Source organism: Otolemur garnettii, unplaced genomic scaffold (genome assembly GCF_000181295.1).
Source record: "Otolemur garnettii isolate 467f Iridium unplaced genomic scaffold, OtoGar3 scaffold00094, whole genome shotgun sequence".
NCBI lineage: Eukaryota > Metazoa > Chordata > Mammalia > Primates > Galagidae > Otolemur > Otolemur garnettii.
In genome coordinates this window covers 2,597,535-2,610,422 of record NW_003852489.1, presented here as the reverse complement: position 1 = coordinate 2,610,422, position 12,888 = coordinate 2,597,535, and the positions used below count along the sequence as shown (strand labels likewise).

The following is a 12,888-nucleotide window of genomic DNA, read 5'->3' as shown; positions in this document are numbered from 1 at the left end:
GCTGGGATCCAGGCTGGGCTCTGAGGACATGGAACTTGCCAACCAGGAACTGAGGTCTGTGGAGAGAGACAGGCATGCAGACAGTTACAGTCCAGCAGATGATGCAAGCCTCGTGTTGGATGATTCTGTTTGGACCCTGTGGTGGATATACTTGCAGTGCTACCAGCACCAGACACCCCCGTCCCTTTTCTCCCAAACTCAGAAGTAGTGTCAGTGCCTCCCATTTCCTTCCTCACATCCAGTTGTAGTCAGGGTTAGGCTCTGTTAACTGTATCTCTGCTAGCTTGCTCATATTCCCCACAAGTCTGGAACTGTGGCCCTGCCAGGCTGTGTGTTGGTGTAGCCTAAAGCTCATGCAGGAGCCTCCTAGCTCTCCACTTCTCTCTTCAGGCTGCATATCCAGTATCATGTCCCACAGAGTCGTGCAGCACAGCTCCCCTACTCCCCTACCCTCCACACTGCTGCCAGAGTCTTCTGCCTTACAGGAAGACAGTCTAAAAATCTTCAAAAGTTATGTTTTGTCCATAGTTAAGGAAAAATCCAACCCGCTGTGGCCTTCAAGGCTCCGGTACCAGCCAGCCTCCTTTTTCCACGCATTTTTCCTTCCCAGCCTTATTTTCAGCTCTTTTTCTTCCCTTTCTCTTCCTCATGCTTTAGCCAAACTGGGTAAATACATCTTGTAGCTCCTGAAGCCCAGAATATCCTCCTGCCTTCTCTATTCCCATAATTCTAATTATTGGCTATTCCTTCAGGACCAGCTCATTTATTTCCCACTTCTGGGAAGGCATTGCTGATTGCTGCACTTGGACACGGTCCCTCCCCTTCCTTGCTGCATCTCTTATGACCTCTGTCCTGCCTATTGGCATGACAGCCATTTGCATGCACACCTTCTGCCCTATGAGGAATCAGCCTCCTGCTTATTCCTTTTGTTCTTCTATTTGGCACATGGTAGCAGGCCAAATTCACAATGAATGCTTAATAAATATTGGTTGAGTGAATGAATGAATAGTAAGTATTACTGGTTGCTCCAGATGTTTTCCCTTCTCTAGATTTGTTTTACTGTCCCCTGTGTCCAACTGGGGACTTTCTCAGCTGTCAAACGAATCACCCTTTCCAGAAACATTCCCTGCTCCTCCCTCTCTGTGGTCCCATCTCAGCCACCCTGTCCTGCAGGTGGGAGAAACAGGAACCTGGCCTGACTCTCAATGGCTTCTTTCCTCTCCTCTCTCTATATACAGGCTCAGAGGAGGAGCTCGAGGAGCTGTGTGAACAGGCTGTGTGAGATGTTCCGGTCAAGTTTCAACCAAGAATCTGCTCTGGATGACTCTGGGGCCTACCTGGTACAGAGTCCCACGCCTGGAAGAAGAAAGGACCCTGGCAAACACCCCTTTTTTCCGCCACATTTCCTGGAAGCAATGAAAGAGGAGTGGTGATGGTGGGGGATGGGAGGTGCTGTTTCCTGCTCCCAGTTTCAGACCTTGTCTGCAGAACACATCTGCAGTACAACAACTCTGTGTGCAGCCAGGCAACCAGCTACAGCCTGCGTGCATGTGTGGGCTAGATCCCCTGAAGGCTGAGTGTTTTCAGGGCAGACAGCTTGATAGGGATAGCTAGGTATGACAGAGGTATTGCTCCTTCTCCCAGTCCTACAAGGTCTCCCTGTCCCAGGCTTTCATGTTCATACCAGCCAACGGGTTCAGCAGAACGCATGACCCTTTATTACCTGCTTCCCCAGCAGAGCGTTGGCCCCTCCACAGTAAAGCTGCTACATCAGGGGCAACTCTGGCTCTATCATTTTCCTTCTTTGTCAAAAGGACCGGGAGTGTAGGTGAGCCCTGAGCCTTAAAAAAGAGGGCTCTCTGAAGCTTTTTCAGGCAGTGTCTGCCCTGGTGCATAATGGAGGATGTTTCTCCTTTCTTGTCCTTAAATGGTTCTTAAATTGTCAGAGCCACTATATTAAGTCAAAATAAAACTTGACTTATTAAGACTGGCCTCTGGGAAGCCAGGATGTGGAGTTCTAAACCTGAGGTGGGTTCAGCACCTTGAAGGACCCAGAATGAAGCCACTGATCTTCAAATTCCCTGTGACTCCAGCACCTGGAGTTCCTCTGGGGGTTGGGAATAGGGATAGTGGGTAGGGAAAAAAAATCTTCCTTGAAGGTCTCCTGTCTCAAAGTCCCAAAGGAGAGAATGTCTGCTGGAGTTCATCTGGGAAGAGAAAGGATGGAGTGAAGGTAGAAAAAGCAGAATTATAGCTGAGCAGAGACAAAGGCTTTTTCTCTAAAAGTTTTGTTTCAGAGCAGGGATGGAGAACAGAGGAAAAGCAAAGTGTGACTCTTGGGTTTGGAGGGCTCAGAAGCCCAGCTCCCCCAGTATAAGCCACACAGGCCAGGGCCCCACAGGATGGTGTGTATGCCAGAGTATAGTTGGGCAGGGAGTCTAGGCCAAGCAGCTTATACCAAGTGGGCAAGGGCTAAGGGGCCTCCCGAGGATGACACTCACCCCAGGGCAGCCTGACTATTGCTGGTCCCTCAGGCATTATCTCATTTGGAATGTGAATGTGGGGGCAGAGAGGACACACACAAGATCCCACTTGGGAACCTTCTTCCCTTAGTCAGTGGGGAGAATAGCACCTAGGCACCCACATGGGTATTTATATCTGAACCAGACAGAAAGACGCTTGAATCAGGCACTATGTTGAAAAATGTATTTATTTGCTAATATATTTATCCATAAATGCAATCCAGTCTTGTGGTTTTGTTCTGTCATGACTGTCACTCAGGGTAACAACTTCATCTCCTACACGAAGAGTAATCATCTCTGATATTGGAGGCGAGGCTCTGATTTGTGAAAGGATGGGGTAGTAGGGGGTGGCAACAAGAACTGGTTTGTAAGCTCCTAAAAAAACTGGCTTAGATGGAGGAAGGAGCGTGACCGGATTCTCAACGTGGGTCAGTTATGTTACTGTACTGTTCACTCCACGCTTCAATTTAAGATGCTTCAGTGACTTAACTTTGTGACCTCGGGCCAATACTCTGTGCCTCACCTTTTGCATCCATAAACATGAACCTACTTCACAGTTACTGCAGAGTTTACAAGAGATAGCAGAGAAAACACATTCCAAAGTGGAAAGTTATTATTCAGTGATAGAAAACATCCAAACCCCGGTCACAGAGCCCACAGCATGGGACCAGCAACAAGAAGCAGGCCTCTCTTGAAGAAACTCAGTTTCAATCAGGAGGCTGCAATGCAACAGCAGGGCCTAAAACGTTTTATATCCCCGAGTTCCCATTCAGATAAACACAAATGACCAGGCTCTGCCTACACACCTGGGCATTCAGGACAGCGAGCAGGTGCTTTCTCCTTAGGCCCTTTGCTCGCCTCGTACTGCACAATTTCCCCTCTACTTCTCGGGGAAAGGTTTGGTAGGGGTAGTGGTTGTCTGGCACTCGGCTGTGAATCCCAAGAGCAAGACATTTTAGCTTTAGCTTAGGGTGAAAATGAGAAAAAAAATTGAAGGACACCTCATGTCCTACAGATGTTCTTCAGTAAAGGAACTGTCTAAATGCGAAGAGCTACACAAAATATAAATTAGCGGGAACGCGCACACATACACAAAGCGTTTAAAACTAAATATGCACGTTTTCCGCCATCGGCCCACGGGCCAGCATGCCTGTCGATGGCAAGATGGAAACCCCATAGTGCTCTCGCATAGTAAGAAGGGGGGTGTCCTTGGATTTGTTTTCGGTCCCTGCGGACAGGGCCCGGCCACTGCCCCAGTGCTTGTAAAACGGGAAGACGAAAAAGAATCCCGGCTAGCGGAGCAGGCGACTGCGGCTTAGACCCGGCGGCCTAGATCAAACGGCCCGCGCGGCTGCTACATTCCGTCTCCGGCCGCGGCCAGCCCGGCGCGCGCGCGCATGCGCCGCCCCCACGGGGCCCGCTGACAGGCCCAGAGACCTCCCCGCCTCGCCCGGCCGCCCCCCCACCCGGTGGGAGAAACCATCTCCTCGGGCAGGGGGAGGTGCGGGGCCGGCGCCCTCCCACACCGGAAGAGGAAGTCTCAGGTGCCAGGAGTGGCTGGCATGCTGGGTAATGAGCTGTTTACTTCCGGCGGGGCAGGAAGCCGGAGCAGTATTCCTGGTTGTTGTTGGTCCCGTCGGAGAAGATGGCTCTGGAGACGGTGCCCAAGGACTTGCGGCATCTGCGGGCTTGTTTGTTGTGTTCGCTGGTCAAGGTGTCTGTCGGGGACCTGGTCGTAGGGGCGCTGGGGGACCAAGGTGGGGGAAAGAGGGTGGAACGAGGCCGGTAGGACAGTGAAGAGACTCAAAGTAAGGTCCAGGACACCGGGAAGCGGTAGGGGGAGTTGGAACCGAAGGAGGCCCTTGTTTATGTCGTAGAAACGCGGGCAGGTGTTGCAACTGAGGGTATGGATGGTATAACGTGCCTTTGAATCCTCAGCTCTTAGCGCAGGTCAGGCCCTTTATCAGCTGTTCGTTGAGCTTTTTATGTTGGAGCCGAAGGACAACACAATGCTTTTGGGTATACAGATGCTGCTCCTCAACCCACAATGGAGTTATGAGCTCTGGGGTGTCAGAGGAGGGTGGAGAGCCTCAGCCGAGAGGGTGTCTGACCCTGAAGGGACTAGAGAATAGAGAAAGGAATAAGTAAAACAGAATTAGGAACTAGAGAGGAGGGAGTGGGAGGGAGGAACTTTAGAATGGAGTTTTAGAAATAGCAGATGGGGGACTTGATGAGACAAACGCCAACACAGGGAACTAAGAAGTTGACCAGATCGAAGTATTGAGAAAGCTGCTTTTTCTTTTGGCCTTTTTCATGCTTACCTCTCCTTTTCCCATCCACCTCCCACACCAGACCATAGACCAGTTTGAATATGACGGTTGTGACAATTGTGATGCATACTTACAGATGAAGGGTAACCGAGAGATGGTATATGATTGCACCAGCTCGTCCTTTGATGGGTAAGTCCCTTTCAGATTCCATTATTCACTTCTGCATCACTCCACCTCAAGAAGTAAATGTGGGGCAGACAATTTTAAGATTATAATGCTTGTTGGTCTACAGACGGTTATTTAGAGACATGTCTAATACAGTTGCTGTCCAGCATTTTAATGTGCCTAGTCCAAATTAGGATATATTTTAAGTGTACATTATACACCAGATTTTAAAGATTTAGCATGAGAAAAAAGAATGTAAAATATTGTAACCTTGATATGGAATAATGAAATTAATTTCATCTTTTTATCTTTACTCTTTTAAACATGCTGCTAGAAAATTTAAAATGATGTGTGCTTTTATTGTATTTCTATTCAACACTACTTCACTAGACTGTCAGCTAATTGATGGTAGAGATGCATCACTGCCAAGTGCAGCCTCTTGAAAGTGGTAGATGCTTAATAAATGTTTGTTTGTTGAATGCAGGAAGATCTATTTTTGAAAATGCAGGGAAGGGATGGTTCAGTAATGGTAGATTATTTATCCAAAGTTGATGCTTTTAGGTCAAGATCTCTAAGAGGTCTAGTAAGAAAAATTTTCCTTGGTAAGGTTGTTCAGTGGGAAAAGGGGGAAATGGACAAAACTCAAGTGGCTAGGTCTCATTTCCCTTTAGGAGGCAGAGGATCGTATTCTTTAGAGGTTAAAAAGGTGCTATTTTCTTTTGGCATGTAGGCCAAGTTAAGGGTTTCTATACAAACTGGGTTCAAACTTAGTACTCGATAAAGTTCTTTCAAGGTAGGCCAATATCATTTCTTTTCTTTGATTTCCTTTAGGGACGAATAAAGGATTGGGTAGAAAAGAGGTTCCATATGAATGGAATCTTTGTACATGTGCACATGCACACTAACTCCAGTCCCTTTGTTAGCACAATACCATTCCAAGTTAATAAATGAATGAAGGGACTCCACTCCCATTTATGGGTAAAGTAGCATAAGAGATATCAAGAGTTATGCAATGCAGTACTTTTCTAGGAAGAGAGATATAGTGTGAAGTTTTGCATATTAGGAATTTTATTTATTGTAGCAAAATATATGTAGCATTTTTAAATTGTAAATATACATAACAGCGGACATTTAAATTATGTGCAAGCCTGTAGTTCAGTGGCATTTACCCTGTTGTACAGCCATTACCACTGTCGTCTCCAGAACTTTTTTCATTTGTATCCAGATTGACTGGACTCCGCATTCCTGTAGCAACCACCATTCTGTCTCTGAATTTGACTAGGTTCCTGGTATAAATGGAAACATAGAATATGTAGCATGCTGTGGGTCTGGCATCTTTCACTTAATCTAATATCTTCAAAGTTCATCCATTGTAGCATGTGTCAGAATTTCCTTCCTTATTCAATGAAATAATAATCCACTGTAGGTTTATATACCAGATTTTGTTTACTCATTTATTCATCAGTGGTCACTTGGCTTGTTTCTACCTTTTGGCAATTGCAAATAATGCTGCTATGAACTTGAGTGTACAAATATCTGTTCAAATCCCTGCTTTCAATTCTTTTGGGTACAGATGCTCCTCAACCCACTATGGAGTTACGGCCCGATAAATCTGGGTAAAGTAAAAAAAATATACTAATATGTCTAACCACTCACACATCATAGCTTAGCCTAGCCTACCTTACATGTGTTCACTGTGGTTCACTGCCCCTGCCTAGCATTACCTGCAAATTATTAGCCTGGGAAATGATCAAAATTCAAAAACAGTTTCTACTGAATATATTTTATTTTTGTACTATTATAAAATCGAAAAATCTTTAGGTCAAGGATTATCTGTATATCCAGAAGTAGAATTGCTAAATCATATGACATTTCAATGTTTAATTATCAAAAACAAGCTTCGAGTATCAGTATGTAATTTTTTGAGGAACTATCATACTGTCTTCCACAGAGGCTGTACTATTTTTCATTCCTCGACAGCCATCTTAATGGGTGTGAATTTGTATCTCATTATAGTTTTGATTTGCATTTTCCTAATGATTAGTGATATTGAACAACTCGGGCTTATCAGCTAAATGTGTATATTTGGAGAAATGTCTATTCAAGCACCTTGCCCATTTTTTAATATAATTGGTTGGCTTTTTATTGTTGGGTTGTAAGAATTATTTGTATACTGTAGTACATATTAGGTCTTAATGAGTGGGCAAATAAAAAGCTAAAGATCAGAGGAGGGCTAGATGACCTTAACCAGAAGTGGAGGAGGTAGCACTTTCTTAAGGAAAAAAGTATGGGATTTTTAAGGAAGTGGCAGTAAGAGAGAGAGTTAGAGCATTCCACCAGCCTGAACAAAGTGAGACTGTGTCTCTACTAAAAATAGAAAAACTAGCTGAGTGTTGTGGCAGGCTCCTGTAGTCCCAGCTACTTGGGAGGCTGAGGCAAGAGGATCACATGAGCCCAGGAGTTTGAGGTTGCTGTGAGCTATGACACCACAGCATTCTATCTAGGGTGACAGAGTAAGACTCTGTCTTAAAAAAAAAGAAAAAAAAGAACAAGGGGTAGAAAAAAACAGTATGCCAAGAGAGCAGTGGTAATTTTGATAAATCATAGGGTAAATCATAACATCGAGTAGTAAGAACTCTAAGGCTAGAAAGATAGACTGTGACAGAGAAGACTATAACTTGTAGCCAGAAGATTAGCCTGTATACCTGCCTGTACATAGCCTATATCCCACATCAGTCTTCAGGGCCATGGGGCTATTGTTATCCTACTTATGATGAGCAGTGGTCATCCCTGGAGAGAGAGTCAGTTCCACTTAAAGCATGGTTGAGAATGTAGGGTTCAGATGGTATGGGAGTCTCCCCAAATAAGAATCTAAAGTTGTTGCCAAGAGAAGAGGGGATGGGTATGAGGAGACAAGCAGTGATTATCAGTGCTCAGAAGAGACTTGACACAATTGGTCAAGTCAAATCAATGAGCATCTGATTGAATGCATAGGTGACAGATATGACCCTGATGGTTAGCCCTTGAATATCCTGTTACTGGTCCTCTGGAATCAGAGCTACCTGGGAAGGACTATTAGGATAATAAGGAAAGCTAATGCTTATTTAGTGCCTACTCTGTGCTAGTTTCTGCACTAGGTATTTTTTATGTATATTTCAATGTTTGAATCTTATCTTACTGATGAAGTTCTGAGAGAGGTCCCCATCTGTGCTTCTGGCTGCACAGCTCATAAGGGGTAGAGCTCAGTTTAAGTCATTTCAGGTAGGAGGAGCCATTGTTTTGACACACCCTCCCTTTGCTTTAGGCCTCATGCCCCTAGTGGTTGTATTAGCTGTAGGCAGTAGTATTGGCCTTCTAGTGTTAAAGCTGTCCATTTCCTAGGGAATCTGTAGGCTAAGGTTGTTTTTGAGCCTAGTGAAATAATTTTGGGAGATGGTGACTAACCTGTGAATGTCAGGACAAGGGCTTAAGGAAAGAAGGACTTTTGTAGCTTTAAGTCAATCCCTTCTTGGCATTAGAATTCAGTTTTCCCTGCCTTCCAGTGGAGACTCAATACTTGGCTTTTTTTCTAGGTTTCTTCTGAACTGTTGTGCTGGCTGAGCATCTTCCTTGGTCTCCTTCGTCTATAGTAGGGGAGGCTCAGACTGACTTTCCATTTCTTTTCTCTCCTTAGAATCATTGCAATGATGAGTCCAGAGGACAGCTGGGTTTCCAAGTGGCAGCGAGTCAGTAAGTGTTTCCCTTTTTCCTTATCTTGACCTGGCTGTAGTGTTATTGTCCCTCAGATCCATGGGAGACTCTTAATTCAATAGAGTTAGTGGTCTCACCATGGTAAAGATGAGGTTGTAGGAAAGACAAAGAGGCAGTGTCCAGTGTTCTTGTCATTTGACACTTGTAGCCTAAAGAAGTGATGGCTCTTCTCTTGGAGTTGCAGCACTTATTCCATTTCTAGCTTAAGTCTCCATATGATTGTCAGTCTTAACTCACTCCCACTGCAATCTCCTTTCTTCTCTCTCAGGTAACTTTAAGCCAGGTGTGTATGCAGTATCAGTCACTGGTCGCCTGCCCCAAGGTAATAATAATCATAATAATAGCCAGCGTTCATTTACTGTACTAGTCACTGTGGAAGTCCTTTATCTGAATTAATTTCAGTCCTCAAAACTCCATGAGATTCTGCATTTTCCAGGTAGGGGAACTGAAGCATAGAGAGGTTAAATAATTTGCATGAGGTCCCCAGCTAATAAGTGACTAGCCGGGATTTGAACCCATGTATTCTAGATGCTGAACCTTTGCTCTTTTTTATTTTGTTTTATTTTTATTGTTTTTTATTTTTCATTTACTTATTTATTTTTATTGAATGGTAACTATGTACATTAATGCACTTCTGGGGTACAGTGTGGGGTTTTCACATACAATCCGAAATACTTCCATCAAACTGGTCAACAGAGCCTTCGTGTCATTTTCTCAGTTATTGTTTTAAAACATTCACATTCTACTCTTAGAAAGATTCACTTGTACCCCTGTATATTTTTATTGTTTTAGAGATAGGGTCTTGCTACCTTTCCAGGCTGGACTCAAACTCCTGGGCTCAGCTGATCCTCTCACCTCAGCCTTTTGAGTACCTGGGACTATAGCACCACTGCAGTCAACCTGGAACCTTTGCTTTTGATGACTACATATGTTCCCCTTTTTCTTGTCATTCTCACCATGTCATTGTTAGCTAAACATATGCCTGGGTCTTCAGTGGTCATAAGCCAACCCAGTAGGACTGTTGATGAGCAGTCTAGGATCTCTGGTTTGCTTATAGCCGCCTTCAAGGTGGCAGCTGATGAACCTATCTTCCCTTCCTAAATCTTCCCTTATGGAGCTGTTTCTTTTCCTACCACAGGAATCGTGCGGGAGCTGAAAAGTCGAGGAGTGGCCTACAAATCCAGAGACACAGCTATAAAGACCTAGCAAGATGCAGGACTGCCAGCATCTTTGCTGTCCACTTCCTGCCTCTGCTTATTTTTGCTATGGATCTAAATGGGCAGAACTTGAAATACTCCCCACCCTCCACCCCTGAGACTTAGCAATTTGTTAAGAGAGCAGCCCATCATGTCCCTGAGCCATTTTATCATTGGACTACCGATAGAGAGGTGGGAGGGATTTGGGTTGGTAGATTAACAAGAGACTGAATTGAGGGAAGAGTAGGATGCTGGTTTTCCTACCCACAGCCCAGGGCTATACCCTTGCCCACCAGTAGAACTCTGGGTCAAATGCCAGTAAATGTGAAACTCTAAAACATTATTAAGGTCATACACCTGCCTTGCCTCCCTCTTCCTTTCTCTTAACTAGGCGCAATAAGATCTTGCTTGCCCTGTAGGCACCTTCTCAGAGCAGCAGAGGCCCTTCTGCCCATTCTTTCCTGTCCTTGAGCCTGCAGGGTTGCAGCCTTTCCTAATGTGCTTTCTTGGTTCATAGGAAGGTTTGCTGTGCTCACGCTGGGTAGCCCCATCAGCCTGGTAGTCCCACTATCTAGTGGTTGTATCCTTCTGCCCTCTAAACTGGGCACAACTGTGTCCCTTGAAGAAATCTTGAGGCTTCTTAATGTCTTTTGCCTCTTAACCATGTTCACTATTTCTTTTTTTCCTTCTTTGTTTTCTTTTTACTGTTCTTTGTATACTTTAGGCTACTTACTCATATTTCACATTCTTCTATCTAGAGACCCTTAGGCCTTAGGTGGCTGCTGGGCCCTGGCCTGCCTTGTGTGTGTCTTCACAGGAGGTGGATCCTTCCTTTCCTCTTGTGGCCTAGTAGGGAGCTTTGGGTAATGTCACATAATTGGCGAAGGGGAGTTTATTTGTTTTAGAATAAAAAAATTCACCATAAATTCTGATTTACTTAAATTTCTACAGAAATCCTGTTAGTATCCCCATTTTGATTTCCCTAAGTTTCTTGTTCACCAGTAAATTGGAAATGATCACACCTTGCCAATTTACCTAAAGGTTCTTATGATTATAGAAATGAAGCAGTGTGACAGTTTCATAACATAAGTCTTATAAAAAGTAAAATTTATATGCTTCCTTTTGATAGTCATTTTTCAACATATATAATTGCACAATCAGCCAGAATAGTGGAGGGAAATCCCCAGAACCACAGCTGCGGGCTGCTCTGACTCAGGTGCCTATACCAGGACTTTGTGTCTCTTAGCCACCTGGTGTTGCTGTTGAGTCAGTTTCCCTTGTTACCTGTGGCCTGGAGTGTGTGGGCAACAGGAGAGATGCTGACTTGACTTTCCGGTGTTTGTCTACCCCCTTTCTTGTCCTCTGTTAGGCCCTTGGAAAGGTGCCTAGGACTGGCCAAGCTGTTCAAGTCCACTTAGGGGTCCTCAAACCAGAATGTTTCTCTGGTGCTTTCAAGCTCTGCGGAAATGGTCTGATAACCCAAATTCCAAACTGAGGTTCTCAAGGATTTCCCCATTCCTATAAACTGAAAGAGCTCCATGGGTGGTGATTTCTGTTCAACTTCAATCTGAAAGTAACTCTCCCAGGCTAGAGCTTGCATTCTGGGGGGAAGAAATAGGTTTCAGCAAGAATGCCCAGGCTGTGCGGCCAACACCCAACTTTCACTGGCTTTCTCAGAAAGTCCCTTGGAAAGCCCCAGCTGCTGTCCTGGGTGTCTGACCCGGACGTGGTTGCTTTGTGAGAATGGAAACATTTGTGGGGAGGGGAGGCATGATGAGCTGTGTACAGATAACCACACTCAGTCTGCCTTAGCCCCACACTGAGTTGAGCTCTAACTGTCAGTCTTGCAGGAAGCTAAAGATGGGGGAGGGTGGGTTTTTGCTGTGCCTGGATTCTGCAGACTACCAGGTGGATTCTGCCTGGGAGCTACTTTCTTTGTAGCTTTTTTTTTTTTTTTTTGCCTTCTCTGAGGCTTGAGACTGTGGTGCCACTCAACCAAGACAGGAAGGTGAAGTCCATCCTCCACTAGCAGCCCAGAGAAGCTAAGATGGGGACTTGGTTCAAGGTGCCCTGGGAGTCAGTAGTGCTATGTAGAAGAGGGCGTCTCAGGTGCTGGTCCTGCTGCCCTGATTTCCATGGACATGAGGGCTTCGTGCTGCCTATTGTGTCTGATCAAAGTTTCAGCCCCATTCTGAACGCTAAGGTTCTGAATCTGCCCAGCACCTTACGATCTCTCCTTCCTTGGTCTCTTGCTCAGTAGTTGAGCTTTCACGAGGACAAGGCAACTTCCTTGTTTAACAAAGACACACTCAAGTCAGACAGACCAGGAACAGTAGTAGCCAGGCCATCCTCCCCTTGCCTGCCTATTCCCCTTTCTCCACTCCTTACCACATTCTGTGGGGTTAGGGTTTCCCCAAAAGTGAAGGGCTAAGTGGCAATGCATTGATGAATGCAGCCTCTAGACCAAAAAGGGACTGGTAGCTGATAGAGCAAGAGTCAGGACGTCTGGTCTTGGGCAGCAGTTTCCCAGTGATGATGGTGTGCTGGTGAGGGTCCATATGCAGGCTGGGCTCACTGGGTTTGGGGACTAAGGACTTGCTCTTCATGTGGCTTCAGCCTGGCAACAAACTGTTACTAAGTCTTCAGTCCCCCACTCCCCACACGCACATCTGATCTCTGTAGTATGAAAGAGGCAGGTAGGTAATGTTTAAGAACAGATTAATAATTTTTTCTCAACATCTGGTTCATGTTTATTTAATATCAGCAATGCCTTTCATGTAAATAGTATTTATTACAGTTGACAAAAGGTTTTCACATCCATTTGATCCTCGTAAAACCCCTGGGACATGTTAACATCCTTATTTAGTGATGAGGAAACCGGCTCAGAGAGTTAAGAGTGACTTGTCCATGACCAAGTAGTGGAGTCTTAGCTCAGGAAACAATGCCGGTACCCAGTTTAGGGCCCATGTTTCTGACATAGTTAAC

The 12,888-nt window shown here is 45.1% G+C and overlaps 2 protein-coding genes across 4 annotated transcripts in view; both read left to right on the top strand.

Moving 5' to 3' along the window:
* RNF43 (ring finger protein 43) overlaps positions 1 to 2,741 on the top strand; it is a 64,795-nt gene extending 62,054 nt beyond the window's left edge. For both annotated transcript variants that reach the window (XM_003795576.3, XM_023516618.1), the window contains one exon: positions 1,239 to 2,741. In XM_003795576.3, coding sequence (XP_003795624.1) covers positions 1,239 to 1,282 — 44 coding nt within the window. In that variant the 3' untranslated portion in view covers positions 1,283 to 2,741. The remainder of the gene's footprint in view (positions 1 to 1,238) is intronic.
* A 1,358-nt stretch (positions 2,742 to 4,099) lies between these two features.
* SUPT4H1 (SPT4 homolog, DSIF elongation factor subunit) lies at positions 4,100 to 10,829 on the top strand. 2 transcript variants are annotated; one of them, XM_003795575.3, is made up of 5 exons: positions 4,109 to 4,236; positions 4,875 to 4,981; positions 8,631 to 8,686; positions 8,976 to 9,029; positions 9,846 to 10,829. In XM_003795575.3, the coding sequence occupies exons 1-5, from the start codon at positions 4,168 to 4,170 to the stop codon at positions 9,911 to 9,913; spliced, it is 354 nt and encodes a 117-aa protein (XP_003795623.1). In that variant the 5' UTR covers positions 4,109 to 4,167; the 3' UTR covers positions 9,914 to 10,829. The 2 variants fall into 2 exon arrangements, with proteins under 2 accessions (XP_023372384.1, XP_003795623.1); XM_023516616.1 differs by lacking the exon at positions 8,976 to 9,029 and having other exon boundaries at positions 4,100 to 4,236.
* The last annotated feature ends 2,059 nt before the right edge of the window (positions 10,830 to 12,888 follow it).

Excerpts from the sequence above, each read along its gene's own strand:
- SUPT4H1 (XM_003795575.3), top strand. The coding sequence starts at position 4,168 with ATGGCTCTGGAGACGGTGCCCAAGGACTTGCGGCATCTGCGGGCTTGT. Across the intron at positions 4,982-8,630 it reads ACCAGCTCGTCCTTTGATGG|AATCATTGCAATGATGAGTC; the intron begins GTAAGTCCCTTT and ends TTCTCTCCTTAG. Across the intron at positions 9,030-9,845 it reads CACTGGTCGCCTGCCCCAAG|GAATCGTGCGGGAGCTGAAA; the intron begins GTAATAATAATC and ends TTCCTACCACAG.